The sequence below is a fragment of the Metopolophium dirhodum genome, chromosome 2 (assembly GCF_019925205.1).
Source record: "Metopolophium dirhodum isolate CAU chromosome 2, ASM1992520v1, whole genome shotgun sequence".
NCBI classification, from domain to species: Eukaryota; Metazoa; Arthropoda; class Insecta; order Hemiptera; family Aphididae; genus Metopolophium; species Metopolophium dirhodum.
In genome coordinates this window covers 38,210,191-38,228,097 of record NC_083561.1, presented here as the reverse complement: position 1 = coordinate 38,228,097, position 17,907 = coordinate 38,210,191, and the positions used below count along the sequence as shown (strand labels likewise).

General features: G+C 29.7%; 4 protein-coding genes across 8 annotated transcripts; 2 read left to right on the top strand and 2 right to left on the bottom strand.

Annotated features, from left to right (window-relative positions):
- Window positions 1-953: 953 nt before the first annotated feature.
- On the top strand, window positions 954-3,513 carry LOC132938968 (putative ribosome-binding factor A, mitochondrial). Its single transcript, XM_061005946.1, has 6 exons — window positions 954-1,378; window positions 1,465-1,666; window positions 2,096-2,264; window positions 2,375-2,511; window positions 2,597-2,716; window positions 3,044-3,513. The coding sequence occupies exons 1-6, from the start codon at window positions 1,251-1,253 to the stop codon at window positions 3,311-3,313; spliced, it is 1,026 nt and encodes a 341-aa protein (XP_060861929.1). The 5' UTR covers window positions 954-1,250; the 3' UTR covers window positions 3,314-3,513.
- Window positions 3,514-4,046: 533 nt separating this feature from the next.
- On the bottom strand, window positions 4,047-9,524 carry LOC132938966 (ATP-dependent RNA helicase DHX33-like). Of its 3 annotated transcripts, XM_061005945.1 has the most exons (3): window positions 9,507-9,524; window positions 6,940-7,014; window positions 4,047-6,321 (listed from the first exon to the last, which is right to left on the bottom strand). In XM_061005945.1, the coding sequence occupies exon 3, from the start codon at window positions 6,305-6,307 to the stop codon at window positions 4,325-4,327; it is 1,983 nt and encodes a 660-aa protein (XP_060861928.1). In that variant the 5' UTR covers window positions 6,308-6,321; window positions 6,940-7,014; window positions 9,507-9,524; the 3' UTR covers window positions 4,047-4,324. The 3 variants fall into 3 exon arrangements, with proteins under 3 accessions (XP_060861928.1, XP_060861927.1, XP_060861926.1); XM_061005944.1 differs by lacking the exon at window positions 9,507-9,524 and having other exon boundaries at window positions 6,940-7,238; XM_061005943.1 differs by lacking the exons at window positions 6,940-7,014; window positions 9,507-9,524 and adding an exon at window positions 6,702-6,891.
- On the bottom strand, window positions 7,447-9,395 carry LOC132938970 (52 kDa repressor of the inhibitor of the protein kinase-like). 2 transcript variants are annotated; one of them, XM_061005951.1, is made up of 4 exons: window positions 8,912-9,345; window positions 8,551-8,702; window positions 8,459-8,478; window positions 7,447-7,968 (listed from the first exon to the last, which is right to left on the bottom strand). In XM_061005951.1, the coding sequence occupies exons 1-4, from the start codon at window positions 9,022-9,024 to the stop codon at window positions 7,960-7,962; spliced, it is 294 nt and encodes a 97-aa protein (XP_060861934.1). In that variant the 5' UTR covers window positions 9,025-9,345; the 3' UTR covers window positions 7,447-7,959. The 2 variants fall into 2 exon arrangements, with proteins under 2 accessions (XP_060861934.1, XP_060861933.1); XM_061005950.1 differs by having other exon boundaries at window positions 7,830-7,968; window positions 8,394-8,478; window positions 8,912-9,395.
- A 428-nt stretch (window positions 9,525-9,952) lies between the features above and the next one.
- Window positions 9,953-11,764, top strand: LOC132938969 (vesicle transport protein USE1). 2 transcript variants are annotated; one of them, XM_061005949.1, is made up of 8 exons: window positions 9,953-10,209; window positions 10,278-10,411; window positions 10,594-10,640; window positions 10,765-10,843; window positions 10,918-11,050; window positions 11,111-11,292; window positions 11,354-11,498; window positions 11,576-11,764. In XM_061005949.1, exons 2-8 carry the CDS (start codon window positions 10,313-10,315, stop codon window positions 11,611-11,613), a joined length of 723 nt encoding a protein of 240 aa, XP_060861932.1. In that variant the 5' UTR covers window positions 9,953-10,209; window positions 10,278-10,312; the 3' UTR covers window positions 11,614-11,764. The 2 variants fall into 2 exon arrangements, with proteins under 2 accessions (XP_060861932.1, XP_060861930.1); XM_061005947.1 differs by having other exon boundaries at window positions 9,954-10,228; window positions 10,309-10,411.
- The last annotated feature ends 6,143 nt before the right edge of the window (window positions 11,765-17,907 follow it).

The window sequence follows — 17,907 nt, the reverse complement described above, 5'->3', positions numbered from 1 at the left end:
TTCACAATAATATAAAACGTATAAGTGTTATAAAATATTTAAAATACCTACATTCTTTTTTTTTTGTAAATTGAAATATATATTCTATAGTTTTCATGTTTAAACTATTTATAATTAAGTCATTTGCATACACAATTTTAAAAAGCATTATTTAGAAATTAACTATATTTTCCATAAATAATAATACATTTTCTACACATATTTTGAACAAATAAGAACATCTACTATATTATCTTATTCATTAACTTTAGCAAAGGGTAGTTTATCTTTGATTATTTAAACCATTAATTTAAGCGACCAGTAGAAACTAAAAATGCTTATATTTTGTATTATGTTAGATTAAGTTAAAGAATTATTTTTTTAACATTAGAAATTCATTTATATCACATGAATAAATCACGTAATCTATTATCGCTAAATTAGGGAAATATTTCAAACCGAAATTCATTGTGCAATTGTGTCAAGTGAATAAATTATAGATGATTTATTATTATTATTATTGTTTTAAAATGAATCTGGTTCCATCTATACCACTAATTAAGGTACCTGTACCCATGACAAATTACTTATTCGTCATGCCTATACCAATATGACTGTATGTCTTAAATAGTCATAATTGTAATCATCTTAAGTGGACACCACGAATTAAGATATACCTTAATATATATATAACGTATATCTTAATTCGTGGTGGACACTACGTCACATCCATGGCCCATTCCGCATATTTTGTTGTATCCGTCATAATGGTCTTACACACGTATGACATATAACACTTTTGTTCACTATAGTTCCAATACGGGTGGGCCACGACTGACTGACTGATCGTACTTGAGTTCTGAATTATTATGAACCGATAACAATAAAAAATAATATTTCGTCCTGATAATATTTAAAATATTTGGCGGGGTATCAAAATATATATTTTTTTTTATCACTGTTGATAAAGCGTTGATAAATTTAGTGATAAGTTAATTTAAAGTTGTGCACTTGTGCGTAGACTAAAGACTTGTTCATCTTCATAGTCCATAGACCACAGTTTATAGATTTATATTTCAGACTGTAGTCTGTTATTTTGGGTTATGGCTAGAATAAATTGTAAAAGCTAGGGAGATAACTGTCAACTGATTTAGTCTCAATGAAAAATCTATTTTGAAAACTATGTCATTAGCACATTCAAATACTTACGACATTTCGCAAAACACTGTCGTCTTTCTTTAATTTCCGCTATTAAGTTAAAATCTATAGAAATGTTTCATAAATTTCAATCCACTTCATTGTTGTTGTTCAGAACGGATTTCAAAATGTTAAAATGTAATGCTTCGTCGTTAGATGGTAAAATGATGAACAAAGTTATGGGCCTTAGTCGGAAAACCAAGTAAGTAGGATATATGTTATCTAAATAATATCTTGAAAAAAGTATACATCATAAGTTTAATAACTGGTGTTTATATTACTAATTAGAAAGGTTTGGTATAAACCAAATGTTGGGGCAAATCTTTCATTTGAAGAGCTAATGAAACAAACAACTAAAAACAATGCTGGACGTCAGACTAGCAAGCGTTTAGCCGTTCTAAATAAGTTATTGATGAAAAATATAACTGATTTAATGGCAACCGGTGAAAACTCTGATAAACTCGTTGGATATGGTCTAGAAATTTCAAAGGTACAAAATCGTTATTAATTTAGATTATTGCTATACCTACTCATATCTGTTAATTGTTGTGATTTTTAAAAATATGATTTTATTCAATGTTAAATTCTTATAAAAACAAATCTTATTTATTATTATATTTTATTATACTGATTTTTTCAAACGTTAAACCTCGTTTTTAATTTAATATTGGGAAACAAGATATTAGTCTGACAATATGAATTTATTTATGTATAAAATATTGAATATTGTTCCAATACCAATTAGCAATATAAAAAAAGTAAAACCTAAGAAATAGTAATTATAAATAAATTTGCTTGTAACAATTTACTAATATAAGTACTTGAGTCTACATTGTTTATTTAAGTATAAATATTTGTTTAAAGGTTAGGGTAGCGTGTTAAGTGCTTCAGCCTAAAATGTCTTATGTTTTTACCGCAGGTTTGTATTGCAGGGGATTACAGATCTGTTAATGTATATTGGATGGCTGGAAAATCTGAAGACGATTCCCTGTTAGATAAATTATTGCAGATGATAAGCGGTCCACTGAGACATGAATTATCTACGTTAAGAATCATGGGTGAAATTCCAAAAATACAGTTTATTAAAGGTAAATGATACACACGACATTAGCACTAGTGTGGTATGATGCTTAATTACTTATAAGCTACACGGTAGACCAATAATAGAAATTATTAACTAATTATTCTGTTATTTAAGATAAGACTTATGCAAACATAGCAGCAGTTGATCGGTTATTAAGTAAAGCGGATTTTGGTGAAGATTTTGTACCTACTTACAACGTTTTACTAAACTATCACCCTACAATTTATACCAATATTGATCCAGAGATCAAAGTAATTAACTAAAAAATATTCCTACTTATAATTATTTATAGTATGATAAATAATTTATGTATAATATACATTAAATTAATTTTAGGAAAAAATTAAAGAATTAGAGGACAAAGAAAATCTAAAAAATGAAAGTAACGATGAGGTGGACATTCCTGAAATGAAGATGGATGTAATGGGTCTTGATCATAGTGCAATAATGGCCAGAGTAAGATATTTATTTTAACATATTATGTAGGTTGATTAGAAAAATAATAGTATGACCAAGTGGGATAAGATGTTTGTGTCTTTAAGCCCTGTTACTGGTTCGAACTCAGTACCAGACACTTTGTAGTACAAAGGCAATGAGAAACCCCACTGCACATAATCTTATGTTTATGTAATAAAACAACACTGCAAGAGTACATTTTTTAGACAAATAACTGATGTAAAATGAACCTAATGCTTGGAAAAAAGCTGATTAGAATTAAATATATTGGCGGATTTATTTGATATTAAATATTTAAAAAAGATTATTGTATTACTTTCCTTTTAGTTGAACATGGCCATCTTAAAGTCAAAAGCTGCTCACCGTCAACCTTCTGCTGTACATAATGTTATGAAAAATACTATAACAGAAAATACTGAAGAAACTCAGTATTTGTCATTCACTGATTTTGTAAAAAAAAGGAAAATTCAAGAAGCCAAATCTTTAGGTAGAAGGAGGAGTAGGTCAATTGAGAAAGAAATGTATGATAAAGATGCATCATCGCATTATGAAGAGGAAGAAGATGATAAAATTGATGAATATCCATTTAAAATTTAAACCAATATACCAATATTGTTTTAGTATTTCTTGTATTTGGACAATGCATTAATGCCATTTTTATTTAGTTTCCTATAAATTATTTTATTGATACTTTAATACTTAAGAAATTGTTTAAGTAACAAAAAATAATATCATGTTTGAAGATAAAATTTAAAGTTATTACTTGAAATAGATTATAGAGGACAACTTTATCTGTTCGTGGTCACTGGTCAGTGTCATTTATCAGTTATCTTTATTCATGAAAATAAAATCAATTTTTGAAAACTAGTAATATTTTGACCCATTAGTTTCCAGAATGTAGTGTGGATTCAAAAGATGGAACTGATGATAAATAAATCACCAAAATGGCGGTCCAGTCGTACTCGTGCTTTCCCTGTACGGCCTATAGTGTGCTAACTAAATTTGAGTTCAAACAGAGTTTGCCCAGATCAAGTTGGGAAAAATAGGTTTTAACGCAAAAATATATCATCCTTGTTGTATCTTTACTTGTGTTCGACCAAAATATTATATTCATCATTGAGGCTTGGGGTATGCTTTTGTTTCATCAACATTATTAAAACTATTATATTTTATGAACCTAAATAATTAGTTTATTCATAAACTCTGTTACTCAAACAGACTTATAGTTATGTCTTGTGCCTATATTTAAAATGTGGTGCTTTTGCACAAATTTATTTTTTCGAATACACAAATCTTTGTATTCCAAGACTAATGCACAAAACAATTTAAATATATAACATGACATATTATGTATATTTAAACACATACATTTGTTGTATTTATATTTCATGACAAACATCAGCATTCTACAGAGTAAAATGAAAAGTAAAAAATATATAATATGATACAATTTACAATTTATAAAATATAACTAACTTTAAAAAAATATATATTATATGTCATATTTCCATGTTTTATATAATACATTTTTATTTTTAGTCAACTATAAAAAAATAGGTGTATATAAAATGTTTGTACGCTACTAGAGTGATCATTTTGTAAGTTAAGCTATAAATCACTATTCATGAGTACTTGATAATTATGACGTTGATGAACATTAGGAACAATATCAACCAACCACTCTTTGTCAATTACAGTTATGTATTTCATATATGGTTGGCTAGTCTCTATGATTTCCGTGTATAGAACACAATGAGGATATGAATGAAACAGTGTTGAAGTTGGATGGATTTTGCATTCTTTCTTAGCATTAACTGTTACATACTTTTTTTCCTGATTGACGTATGCCAGATTTTCAAAAAATCCCGTCAACAGACATTTTCTGATAGGGTCAAAATTGTCTCCACATGATTGGCCAATTGGTAAATGTAAATACCTACAGATATCGAGCAACTGTTCTCGAGCGCGATCTGCGTATTCTAAATTACGGACGTTGAGAAAATTATCGTCACACCAACTGGACTTAGAATCTTTTCTTACTTTCCTAAACGAACGGAATGTTTTTAGCAACATAATATGATCACTGACAGATGACTTGAATTTTGTATGAGCATCCTCAGCTTGTTTCTTTTTTTTCTCTGAAAGACTAGATACAAAAATTGAATCAGTAGACAATATAGATACAATATTTACAATGTCTTCCATACAACCATAGTTCACTGATGACAATATTATTTTTGAGTACCTTGGGTCTAGAGGAAATTTAGTCATTTTATGACCCAATTCAGTTAAAATACTATTTTTTGTAGCACCTAAATTTCCTAACATATTGTAAGCTTGATCAATTGCAACTGTCGATGGCTTATTAATGAAATCAAATTTGTAAGGATCCATATTCATGGCCAATATTTGTAATACTACATTACCCAAATTACATCTCAAGATTTCTGGTACTGGGTCTTTGGTCATTTCATCATATTGCGTTTTTGAATATATCCTGTAACAATATCCATCAGATTCACGACCCGCACGACCTGCTCTTTGTTCAGCTTGGGCTTGAGAGATATTTTCAACTTTTAGAGCATCCATCGAAGTTTCTGGATGAAAACATCGAACCTTAACTTTGCCACAATCAATCACATATTTAATACCAGTCAAAGTAACTGATGTTTCTGCAATGTTTGTACTCAATATGATTTTTCTGGCAAACTCGTTAGGTTCCAATGACATAAATACTTTGAGTTGCTCATTGGTAGGCAATGAAGCATATAATGTTCGTACTTTTATAACAGGATAATTTCTTAGAGAAGGATCTTGGTTGATGTGCTCTATAGCAAGGGCCATATTTTCTATTTCTTCTTGACCAGTTAGAAAAACTAAAAAGTCATGACGTTCAGGTGCCTCTTTATGTAATTGAAATATTGTAACAAAAGTATCATGGAAGTAATCTTCTACATTTTTCTTAGCATGGAATATTTTGATTTCATGAAGCCTACCTTGTAAGTAGACAATCTGTGCATTGCCAAAATAGTCTGCAAACAAATCAGCATTCATTGTTGCTGACATGACAATTACTTTAAGAGGGTTAGAACTATGTTTACGACTGCGTTGGACTTTTTTTACAATTCCAAAAAGTAAATCTGTATTGACTGTACGTTCATGAGCTTCATCTAAAATTACACATCCGTATGCCGATAAGCTCTTTTCTAATATAGCAGTCCGTAATAGCATACCATCAGTCATAAACTTTATTTTAGTAAAATGATTAGTTTTGTCAATAAACCTGACTCTGTAACCAACCAAGTCTCCGATTTCAGTGTTTACTTCATATGATACACGTTCAGCTAACGATATCGCTGCTACACGTCTTGGTTGTGTAACAACTACATCTTCGTCCGGGCGTAATATGTTTTCGTAAACAATTTGTGGAATTTGTGTTGTTTTGCCACTTCCTGTTTCTCCAATTATGATTAAAGTTTCATTTTTTTGAATTAAGCTACAAAGTTTATCTTTTTGAAGAGTAACAGGCAGAGACTTTCGTTCATCGTCAAAATACTTGACTAAATCCATTTTACTTAAGTCATTCATCATTAATGTTCTGTTGCCTACAATTTAAATATTTTACATCATTAGTAGAGAATTCTCGAGTATTAATACCTATATTACATTAGTAGCAGTGTTTGGAAAGAACCCCTTCATTACGAGAAATTTAGATTTATTTTCAAGGCGTTCAAATGAAATTCATTTTTAGTATTTTTATGTAATTAATTGTATATAGACATTAAAAATAGATACTTAAAATATTATTCTTGAACTAAAAAGGGACAACATTAATTTTTAAAGGTTTTTAAATTTAACATTTTTATGCTTCACTTTTGTTTTAATTAATTAAGAATCATTTAACAATGAAGTGATTTAATGTATCTGATTTATATTCATAAAGTATTAATAATAAAGATTGAATAAAAACTATATTTTGACTCACGTCTAATAAAAGGAATTATTTCTTTTGATGAACGTGAAAGCATTCTTTTGGATAAATTATGAACTTAAAAGGCGAACGAGTTCAGATTTTAAGCGAACTTTCTAAACACTGGTTAGTAATACCATTGATTTTAAAATATATAGTATATTTTAAAATCAATGGTAATACCGAAGAATCTGAATCAAAACAATTTATTTTAAATGCATATTTGGTAAATTTAATTAAAAACAAAACATACCACTTTACAATACAGTATGAATTCTGAACTGAGCGAGTCAAAACCTCAAGTAAATGTGACTACAGTATGCACATCGGGGGACGAGGTGGCCGAGCGGTCTAACACGACGGATTCGGCACAGCCGGTCCGAGTTCGATCCTCGACCACCGGGCGGCATTTTTCTCCGTGCAAGTCACGGTGTCCGTAGAACAAGCAGGGCCTGGACACTGATAAAAATTAACACGGTAAACATACAGAATACTCAAAAACGCGGCGGCCATGTTGGCGTTGGTTAATCAGTGTCACCATACCAGAAAAACAAAATGTTTATTACAATATTTTTCCAAAAATGTATAGATCCAATTAGCTTTATTCAAATTATTTGCTAGGTACTTGCTTAAAATTTAAAATTTTTAATTTTAGCAATCGTAAAAGACTATTATGGATCAAATACACAGTTAAGGAAGGATAATGTACTGAAACACATGGTGGAAAAAATACACATTTTATTTTATTAAATCAAATATATATTTTATGTATAAGCTTAAATGCAGCTGATGTAGTTTTAAAAGCTAATAGCACACGAGTGTTTGAAGGCAGGCTTGAATAGTGGAGAGAGATACCATATGAATATGGGTTAAAAATTAGAGAATAGATTGAGAAGGCATGTTGAGGCATGAAGAAATAATAAAAGTCAAGACAGGTAACTCAAATTTGAAGGAAAAAGATAAAGAGGATTGGTTATTGCAGGAATATGATGGTATATTGAGCAAAACAAATAGTAGTAGACCCCACTTGCGTGGAATAAAGGCGAAGTTGGAGAAGCAGAAGCAGCAGTGAAATATTTCTGAAAAATAAAACATAAATTAATATACGTGACCAATATACTAGCCATATTAAAATAATTAAATGATACTAATGAGATCACTTCACTGCCAGTGATGGGCAGTGTCTTAGATATATTTCTATCTTGTATATTTTGACATAGTTAATTGTAATTTGTATCTTTATACTATTTTCAGGTATTTAGGATCCTGGTGTCTAAAGTGCCTGTAAAATTATAACAATAAATAAGTCATTATTTTTAAAATATTAGACAACATGTAATCTCAAATTAGACTAAGAAATTTTTTTAATTATAATTATAATAACTAAATTGTACAAATAAAAAAAAAATAAAAAAAAACAACAATAATAAATATTAAATACTAATTAAACAATATTTGTCTAGAATATGATGAATTTTACATTATCATGTCATCATGTTATCATTAATTATAAATGTTTTAGTATTGTCAGTTTTCTATTTTTAAATTGACGTTCTGATACTAACTCTCTATTTAAAAATTTAACAGAAGAAAATATTCTAAATCTTACAAATAGCTTAATTAAATAAACATAATCAAAATTTGAACATGGGTGCTTAAAAGGTACATTACATAAAAATTCATTTAAATTAGAAGCTATTCCTTTACCAACTGCTAATAAAGGTACAGATTCCAACTTTGTCACTAGATGATAACTCCAAAGATGTACTTACATCACAACCATCTCTTTCATCTGAATATAAATAAAAAATAAAAGGCGATTAGAAAATTACTGCTGCTAAATGTCATATTAGTTCTTACGTACCTGGAAATAGTGTAGGTATAGCATCTGGTTTTAACCTGTTCTCCAAAAAATTTAAAAACATATTTTTTTCAAAATGTTTTCCACATAATTTAGTATTTTTTTGTTGTAGAATGTCAGCTGGCAGTTGACATCGCTCTAACCAAATTTTACATCTAAAAGTGTAATAAAAAATGGTTTATTTATACTAAAAAACACAATTGACTTGGTTCTTGTTACATATTGTAGGTGCACTACATAGTTTACTAGACTTAAAACATTTGGTATATTGTGCAACTGTGTAATATTATGTTATATATTTAACAAGTACCATTGAATAGTTTGATAATTAACATCATTATAAGTTATAATATAAAATACTTACCGAGCAGGATCTTTGGGAAAAGAAAAAAAACTAACACTTTCTTTTTGAATTTTAAGTTCTCCGCACGATTTCACAATACATTTAAATGAATACCCACTCTTTCGGCTCGACATTGTTATAATATGAAGATATATAACAAAATGTACAATATTTTTGGCAAAGGCACAGACCACAAGAGCACAGTTAAAAGGCAGTACGCACTATAAATAAAAAACGTGTAACAAATGCTCTTGCTAAATTTTTTAATGAAAAAAAAAAAGAAAAATATGAATTATGATACCAGTTGTTTACCTGATAACACTAAATTGATAAAGTAGCCAACGCCAACATGGCCGCCACGTTTTTGTTTACATTTAAAGTGTCCCTTCTGATTTAATCTATTCTGTGGAACAAGTGCCGCCATCCCCCACCCGGGGCACGGCAGAAACCTACGGGTGCCCCATTAGAAATTCTGCCAAAACACAACACACACGTGTACCAACCTACCCAATATAAAAATCTACAGTGCCCTCCCCCACACCCAATGGCCTATGTTGCCGCGGGTTACCCAATGAAAAAAAAAAAAAAAAAAAAAAAAAAAAAAAGTATGCACATCATTGCATTTGGTTCCAAATATATATTGTACACGAACCACTTTAAAGTTAAAAATTGTAATTTTAAATAAGGACATTTCAGTCTTCACGTCAATACGTCAAGAATAAAAAAAGTATAGTATAGATATTAGGTAGATACTATTTTTTTTAATAGCATTGTTCTATGCTACAACTAGCCCACATTCGAACTAGAATAAAAAAATATAAAATTCACGTGCTTAATCTATCAAAACTGATATGACAATTGATAACAGATTGTCATACCCACGATTTAAGTTTAATATCTTAAATCGTGGTCATACCACAGAATAGATTTATCACATATTTTGTGGTATAAGGTATATTTAATGTCCATAATCATACAATCACAGACACGGACAAGATGATAATGTGATAATATGAATTTATCTGTTATCATTCAGAATTCCACTTTCGACATTCGTGATTATAGTATTTACTATTTCGTATTCCTATTCGTGAGTCGTGTCGAATGTCCCAAAAATTAAATAAATTATATTATAATAATTATTGTACACCGATAATAAATATTAAAATTAAAATTATTTCAACAATAAATTCATAAGTTAACCTTAGATAAAGCAATTTCCTAGTAAACTCTTTCCTGTTTAGTATAAATGATTTTTATATACCTATTGACTAATACACAGTTTTGCTGTTGAATATTAACTACCAGTATTAATAACTGTTAGCAATTTAAATAAATGTACGTTGTATTTTAATTTATAATTATTTATTTTTAACAATTTGTTCAGTAACTTTTTAATGAAATAAATGTACTAATAGGAAAATGAGTGCAACCAGATTAGAAATAGATGTAAAGCGACTCTTGTCAGTTTGTGAAGAAATGGCTCAAAATAATTCATCCGATGATTGGCGGTTAAGCAAAGTAGATATATTTATTTAGATACCTACCTCATAAGGTTTTAAATTTCGTAGTATCTAATGAATATTTAATAGTTAACAATTACCATTTTAATAAATTTAACAAGATCCGTAATTACCACTCATCGGTCTAAAAATTGTTTGTATATTTTCATTATTATTAATAAATTTGTGTTCATTTCCTAGTTTATAGAAGCTGTCAGTGAAATGATTGCAGAATTAATTAAAAAGAGGTAAAAAAAAATTGTATTAGGAATTTAATGAAATAGGTTTAATATACAATATACAATTTAATATAATGTATCAAATATAAGTATAAAATGTTTAATTTATTTAATTTATTTTTGTTATGTACAGTGATCCAGACAAAGATACAATTAACCAGTACACAAAACGAATGGAATTCCTCAAAGGATTTTTGAATACCAAAGAAATTGTAATATATCATTCTACATTTCTACATTTAAGAATATTAAATACAAAGTCTATGCTTCTACATAATTATGTTAGGAAAATCCAGAAAAGAAATTAGTTGCCTTGGAAATGTTAGAACCTGTTCAGGTGTCTGATAGCCGTTCAAAAGATATTAAGCAAAAGTATAAAGTTACATACATAAAGCAATTGAGAGATGAACTACTTGGAAGTAAATAGATTTATTTTTTATGTAAACAATAAGGTATGTATGAAATTTAATTGTGTTTAGATGATACAAATGAATTTAGATCATCTAAGCAACCAGATGTAGATAGTAGTGATAATTTGGATGAATTATTGAGACATCATCAAAATAAACAGGAGTCCATCGCTGAAGAACTAATGGCAATCACTCGAGGTTTACGAGAACATTCCGAACTAGCTGGAAAAATAATTAAAAAAGACATAGAAGTACATCATTTATGGCAAAATGTTTTAATTGTGTTTAATTTCTTAAATTATTTTATATTAGATTTTAGAAAAATCGTCAAAAGGCATGGATACTAATTTTGAAAATTTAAAAAGAGAAGAACTGAGATTAATGGAGTTTGTTAGAAAAAGTACTTGGAGGTGTTGGATATGGGTTTTAGCTGTTGCTATGGTTGCAATTTTTATAAGTATGTACTTTATTATACAGTTTATAACAATAAATAAATTAAAATCATATTAATTGACATTAAAATTTTGTTTTCAGAAATGATTTTATTCATCAAAGTGACAAAAAAAAATTAATGAAATTGAATTACCTGTCCTTTGCATCTTGAAATTATGTAATTTGCATAGCATTTTTATTGGGTATATTTCCTCATTATTTATTGTTAAAAAGAAAAATACTTATTGATATAATATTCTGATATCACTGTTAATAAATATTTTGTTTCTACTCAATGATTATTAATTAGCTACGAGGTTTTAGTAAAATGGATGGTAATTGTTATTGGACATAACTTTTAATCACATACAATCTGCCCAATCCACTACAACCCACTCAATAAAATATAAATTGACTTTGCTCAAATTAAACAGGGTACTCAAATATTACCCACTTGTATTTAGAAATTTAGCTCTTGCCGCTCTTGGTGTATACAAATTACAAACATCCATTTCTGTATTAGGTATCAATAGTATGTAAAAATTCTATGGAAATTAATTTTTGTACTTCCAATAATATGGTTTATTGAACAGTTTGAGAGTAAAAACATATCTCGTCATTATTTTAGAAAATAAGTTTATCTGTGTCTGTATAAAAGTCAATTTTTGATATTTTAATAACGAAACTTAGGGCCGTTCTTACAATGTCTGGTTAAAGTTAACCGATACTTAACCGGCCAAATTATTAAAATCTGTTATCAGTCGGTTAGCGTTAACTGACAGTTTACCGGACATTGTAAGAACGGCCCTTAGTACTTTTAGTAAAAAGTAAGTAATTCCAATTAAAAAAGTAAAAAATCACATATTTTATAGCTAAATATATTGAAAATTGCCTCAAATACCGGCCTTGATAAATTTCTTCTTTTAGATTTGTATAATAGGTAAGTGTTCATACTGTAATGTCATTCAGTAAGCTATATTATTGGAAACGCGAAACTAAGTTTCAGTGCTTTACTAAAATACACATTTATAATTAGTGTGTAAATTGCTGCGTTGACATGTATGTGCACGTGCGGGAGCGCTCCGATATTTATTTTGAACACAGTCGTTCAAATTTTACACTAATGATCACTTACTACGCACGCATTTACACGACCCGTATACACAAACATATAAAATTGCCTATATTGAACTCCTTAAAAACTGTCGGTATTGATACCCCTTATTTAATATTTCGTTGAAAATTACTGATAAATAGGGTTCAGATATAATGGCGATATGCTCAATATAAAAAAAAAAACATTTCATTTTTATAAAAAGCAATAACGAAAAAAAAAATGACTAAAACATTAAATAGTTTGTATATTCACTATATTGTACATTTAACTAGTTTGTATTAAAAAAAAATTCACTACCATGTACTTAGATAAACTGTCTTCAGTAAAACGTTTGGGCTCAAAATATTTTTCTACATAGAAAATGATCTTAAATGATTTTTAAAAAAAAATCTTTAAATGATCTACGTCTACGGAAGTTATTGGGGCGGACTGACGAACAATATTGAATCTATTATCTACGCATTATGAACATATTTTAATCTAAAGATAGGTAGCATGGGTACTTTTATAAACGTTAAATGAACTGGCCATACCAAATAGTCGATAAATTATTTAGCGATATCGATATAAAACCTATTAAAAATAATTGACAGAAGACAATGCACAGTCTTCAGAAAATCTTATCGATTTGTACCGTTAATACGATGTGTCGTATTGTCGTGCACAAAACTGTCAAATCAATTGAAAATTAAACACAATAAAGGCATTTATAAGTGAATAAGGCAACAAAAAAAAAATACATTCATCGTCTTACATATTAAATGACACACATTTTTATACAAAAATTATTTCTCTATTGTTATTATTAAAAAAAAGGCTTTTGCCTTCAATCCGAACCCTAGTGATAAATATGTAATAATATGAGGAAAAATGCAGTTTATTCCCCTTCGCCATTTTGAATTTTTTTTATCGAACCTTATGTAAATCCGCTTATTAAGATAGTGCAATCAGAACTTGTAGCTCGGACTTACTTTTGAAGCTATTGCATAAAAACGGGCAAAGTTTGGATTTATCAAAAGTTTCATCAAAAAATATTAAAAGTTAATTTAAATATTTTTTTTTCATTTTTTTACCATAAAACTATTGGGCAATCAGAATTCATATTATACCATGATTATTTTAGAAGTCATAGAAAAAATAATTAAGAATACCTAATATAATTATTATAGAATAAACGTATCAATTAAATAATAATATATTTATTATACCATTATAATATAATATAATACGATTTAAAATTTATAACAATTCAATATCTTCTTGGGTCTTCACAATTAGTGTCTGAATCGGAGTTAACTGGAACGTCTTTATTTAGTAAGTCAGGTACCAATTTTTAATGGATTGTACCAAGTACAAACGCCCGGCTTGTTTAAAAAATGGCCCAAGTTTAATGTACGACATCGTTTCAAAAACATGATATTTTTAAACAAATATCCATCATAAAACAGTTTTTTGCTAACAAAAATATAATATCTTATCGTAGTATTATTGCGTACGTTTTATACGTAAAGTATACAAATACTACGATAATTAAATACGTATCTAACCCTTATATTAATTATATAAACGGCAAAACTACGCTAAAATAAAACTACGCATTATATAATATTATATATTATGTTAATTATTATTATTATATTATTATTATTTAAAAGTTGTCATCGATCATCTTGAAACTCAAAACACTTGTGCGAGCACCGCTTTAAAAATATGCTTTCTTAGTGCACACTTGCATGGGGGTACGAAGGTACCGTGAAAATAGCAAGCTGCAAGCTGTTTGTTGATCTGTCAGTGAAACAGGACACGTCCGATTATAATATTATGCCATCCCGTCCGGCATTGCCCGTGAGAAACGCTTGTGATTATGCCGAGCAGTATATTTACAGGTAAGCAATCCTGCGTTGTATTGCAGACCTCGCGAGGCGCGTAGGTACAGCGTACATAATTACTAATTACAAATGTTTTATTAACACGGTGTTTATGGTGTACATGCGTAGGTTCCCGGGACAACAGTCGACAAATTAGCGTTGGTAGTACCATTTTTACCAAGTTGTACGGTTTTGACAAAATATAAAAATATAAAGGTTTAAAATTATGGGGGTTTCCGTTTTCCGCCAAACAAAATTAATAGGTACATTTTTCGAGTTTAAGCCAGACTAACAAACAGATTTTGATTTTTTTTAATATATATAATTGTATAAAAAACAGATTAGTTACCGACTCCGATCGGAAAACTCGAGTGTAGGACTTCCCTTTCGGGGCCGTTGGGGGCTCAGCCTAACCTATATGGTGGGGAAGTTAGAATATAACATAAGTAGTGGGTAGGTGTCTCCCTAGTCCCTACGTCTACCAGCTCCGGTACTTCATTAGGTTATAACTTCGAAACGAAGTCCTAGTTATAAATTCTGATTGCACATTTGCACCACCGTCTGAACCACTCGTCGAGGTACATAAGTTTCGATACTAAATATTTAAATCGGCGAGGGGAACTAAACTGCTTTCATACCTAATATAATATACCTAGTAGGTATACTTAAACGAGTTATAATTATTATTAAATTATAATATTTTACGTACCTACTCATAACATTCTTGGAAATTATAAACACATAGGTACCCAAAACCATAAGCCTGAACTTTCTAAACGCAATGAAATTTTCAAAATATTTAGATTAATTTTAAGCTATTAATATTATACTTTGCATACTGAATCTTTCTTTTTGATACCTATTGATTTTTAGATAATTAACGGCTAGTAATAACTAATATAGAAACTAATGTGAAATATTTATAAAATAAAGAGTGCTATTTATTTTTTGAAAAAATATCTCAATCTAAATAAGTGATAAAATATCCTCATAGAGACTTAGACTAAAATCCACATAAAATAAAAAATCAACTAACAGACGTCTCCGCTCAGAATCGTTTTTCGTATGCTATGATGATTTATTGTTGAATTTAACACTTCCATTGAAAGAAGCGAGAAAGTATCCGATTGGTCGTCGGAATCACCGAGTTATGAGCCTTATTTCGAGTGTCACCTTTGTCTGGATATAATCCGTGGAACTGTGGAAACGATGAATCCTGGACCCGGATGTAGGCCATAGGGGAACTTTAACTCCAGCTTCGCTGTATGGGTAGTACCCGATAGGTCACAACCACAATAACGAGAAAATAGAGATGATGACGCGACGTCGATAACTGAGTTAATGACAATTGAATAGAATAAAACAAAAATGTGTCTCATATAGGTAGCGCAACTGCCAACGATAACCCCCGCACCAGTTTTCCAATTGTCTGCTCGCATATAGCGCCGTGCAGAGTGATACAAATTCCACGTCGTCTATTCGTTTCATGTACATTTTATTTTTATATTGTATTTCAGTATTTGGATGTTTACTAGCAGGATTGACACCGGGTACCACCAACACGCGCCTATTCTAAGAATACCAGCTACTTTAACAAAAAGAAGATTTTGACAAATATGTATAATGTATATATTATTTCATTCCAAATTACAAATCCGCATTTTATGGGTAAATTCTAAGATCAATTCGCCACCCTGGAATCTCGTGCTAAAACCTCTCTATTTATATATATGCCTGACGTATAACACCCACCTGTCGGGCTTCCAGATCAGTCATTATTTAGGTATCGTATCGTATCCTGGTAGGTAAAATTCCTGGACTTCATCGTGCATCGGGAACATCATAAGGGCCACACATAAAATCTCTGACGTCACGAAGTTAAATAAACGAAGGTTTCTGCCACTTACAAATGAAGACCGCCACCATCAGACGCTAAACTTGACATGCAGCCCAGTAGGGAGGTTAGTAGGGGGCGAATGTAAATTCACATACGAGATATAGCAGGTAAAAATCACTATTGGTTATGCATATGTATAAGATCCGACACGAAATTAATTACACCCGTACGTAAGTTCCCACACGAAAAAAAATATACCGAATACAAACTTCCTTCCCATTTGATTCAGATTTAGGACTGACAACTTAAATGTAGTTGGTATGTGGTTAAAATTTGATTTGCGTTGCATAAATTGAAGTCCAAACCAATTTTTAATTGAATCTAGTCTGTATAGCATAATAATATAATGTGTAGGTATACTGTATAGTCCACATATCATTGGTATAGCCGTATAGGTATACGAATAATATAGGTATAAAAAATCAAATTTTATTTGGCTTATTGCGAAAGCTCAAACACTTCACATAGTCATACTGTGTAATTATTTTTAAGTTATAATCTGATAATTGGTTATTGATATAGTTTTGTTTTTCTTCTTTTTTATTTTTAGGTCTATTGTAAGGAGGTATCTTCGATGTAATTAGTCACTAAATAATCGCAAAATTCGTTTATTTTATTATTTAGTGGTTTTTCGGCCATTTAACTATCTATAAAACAATCTCCAACTTCTAATGGATTAACAAATAGTAAACCAAATATATGTACCAGCCACTTTTCTAATTCATCATTTGCAAAATTAAATTCTTGTGCAAACCCTAAACTTCGAATCGTTCAATTGTATGGTACCAAGTTTGACCCAAATGGAAACGGCATCCCCATATTTGTGCGGTCGGAAATATAATATTTATTGCTCGGTGCAATTGATATCTCAAAGTCTAAGTCAAATTTATTTGGGTTTATTCCAACTGAATTAATTTTTATTAATTCGGTTTATGTTTTTAATGTTTTATCCGGTAAAAAGCAAAACATCAATGGAATATAAATAATATTTTTAACCCATGAACTGTATATAGTTGAGTGAAATTTTTATCACAATAACTAAAAGTGCCAACCATGTAAACTATTTCCAGTTTTTTTCAAAAATTCAATATTATAGTATCACATGAAAAAATAATAGGTTTAAAATTTAAATCGTCATTTTCAAAAATAATATTATGTTCTCCTCTATTATAGTTTTTACATCAACTGAACTCAAAGTATTATGAACTTCTTTCCTTGACTTTGGTATTTTAGGATAACAACTGGCTCCAGCATTTTGTAAATTTCTGGAAATTACTATTATATCCGATATTAACTTAGTAGGTACCTTCGTTTTCATGTTGTGTACTTATGTGAGTTCTCGTCTGATCATTTTTAATGGTTATTTAACAACGCTGTCCACTGTTAAACCTAAGTACTTACCAAATACATAATAATATTATCTTCAGGTCAAGCCGTCAAGGAGCTAATACCTACGGAGTCGTCTAGCCTAGAGGCGTTTACCGGGTTTACCTAATCGTGTTTCGTAGATACATCATACATATATAGTAGATGCGTAACAACCGGTTGCGAC

Bases quoted from the DNA above. Each gene is read 5' to 3' on its own strand.
- LOC132938968 (XM_061005946.1), top strand. From the start codon at position 1,251: ATGTTTCATAAATTTCAATCCACTTCATTGTTGTTGTTCAGAACGGAT. The intron at 2,512-2,596 runs GTAATTAACTAA...AATTAATTTTAG, and splicing joins ATATTGATCCAGAGATCAAA to GAAAAAATTAAAGAATTAGA. The intron at 2,717-3,043 runs GTAAGATATTTA...CTTTCCTTTTAG, and splicing joins ATAGTGCAATAATGGCCAGA to TTGAACATGGCCATCTTAAA.
- LOC132938966 (XM_061005943.1), bottom strand. From the start codon at position 6,744: ATGCTTTCACGTTCATCAAAAGAAATAATTCCTTTTATTAGAC. The intron at 6,322-6,701 runs GTGAGTCAAAAT...TTTAAATTGTAG, and splicing joins AATAATTCCTTTTATTAGAC to GCAACAGAACATTAATGATG.
- LOC132938970 (XM_061005950.1), bottom strand. From the start codon at position 9,024: ATGTCGAGCCGAAAGAGTGGGTATTCATTTAAATGTATTGTGAAATCG. The intron at 8,703-8,911 runs GTAAGTATTTTA...TTACACTTTTAG, and splicing joins TTTCCCAAAGATCCTGCTCG to ATGTAAAATTTGGTTAGAGC. The intron at 7,969-8,393 runs GTAAAGGAATAG...ATAATTTTACAG, and splicing joins TGTACCTTTATTAGCAGTTG to GCACTTTAGACACCAGGATC.
- LOC132938969 (XM_061005947.1), top strand. The intron at 10,844-10,917 runs GTAATATATCAT...TAATTATGTTAG, and splicing joins TTTTGAATACCAAAGAAATT to GAAAATCCAGAAAAGAAATT. The intron at 11,499-11,575 runs GTATGTACTTTA...TTTTGTTTTCAG, and splicing joins TATGGTTGCAATTTTTATAA to AAATGATTTTATTCATCAAA.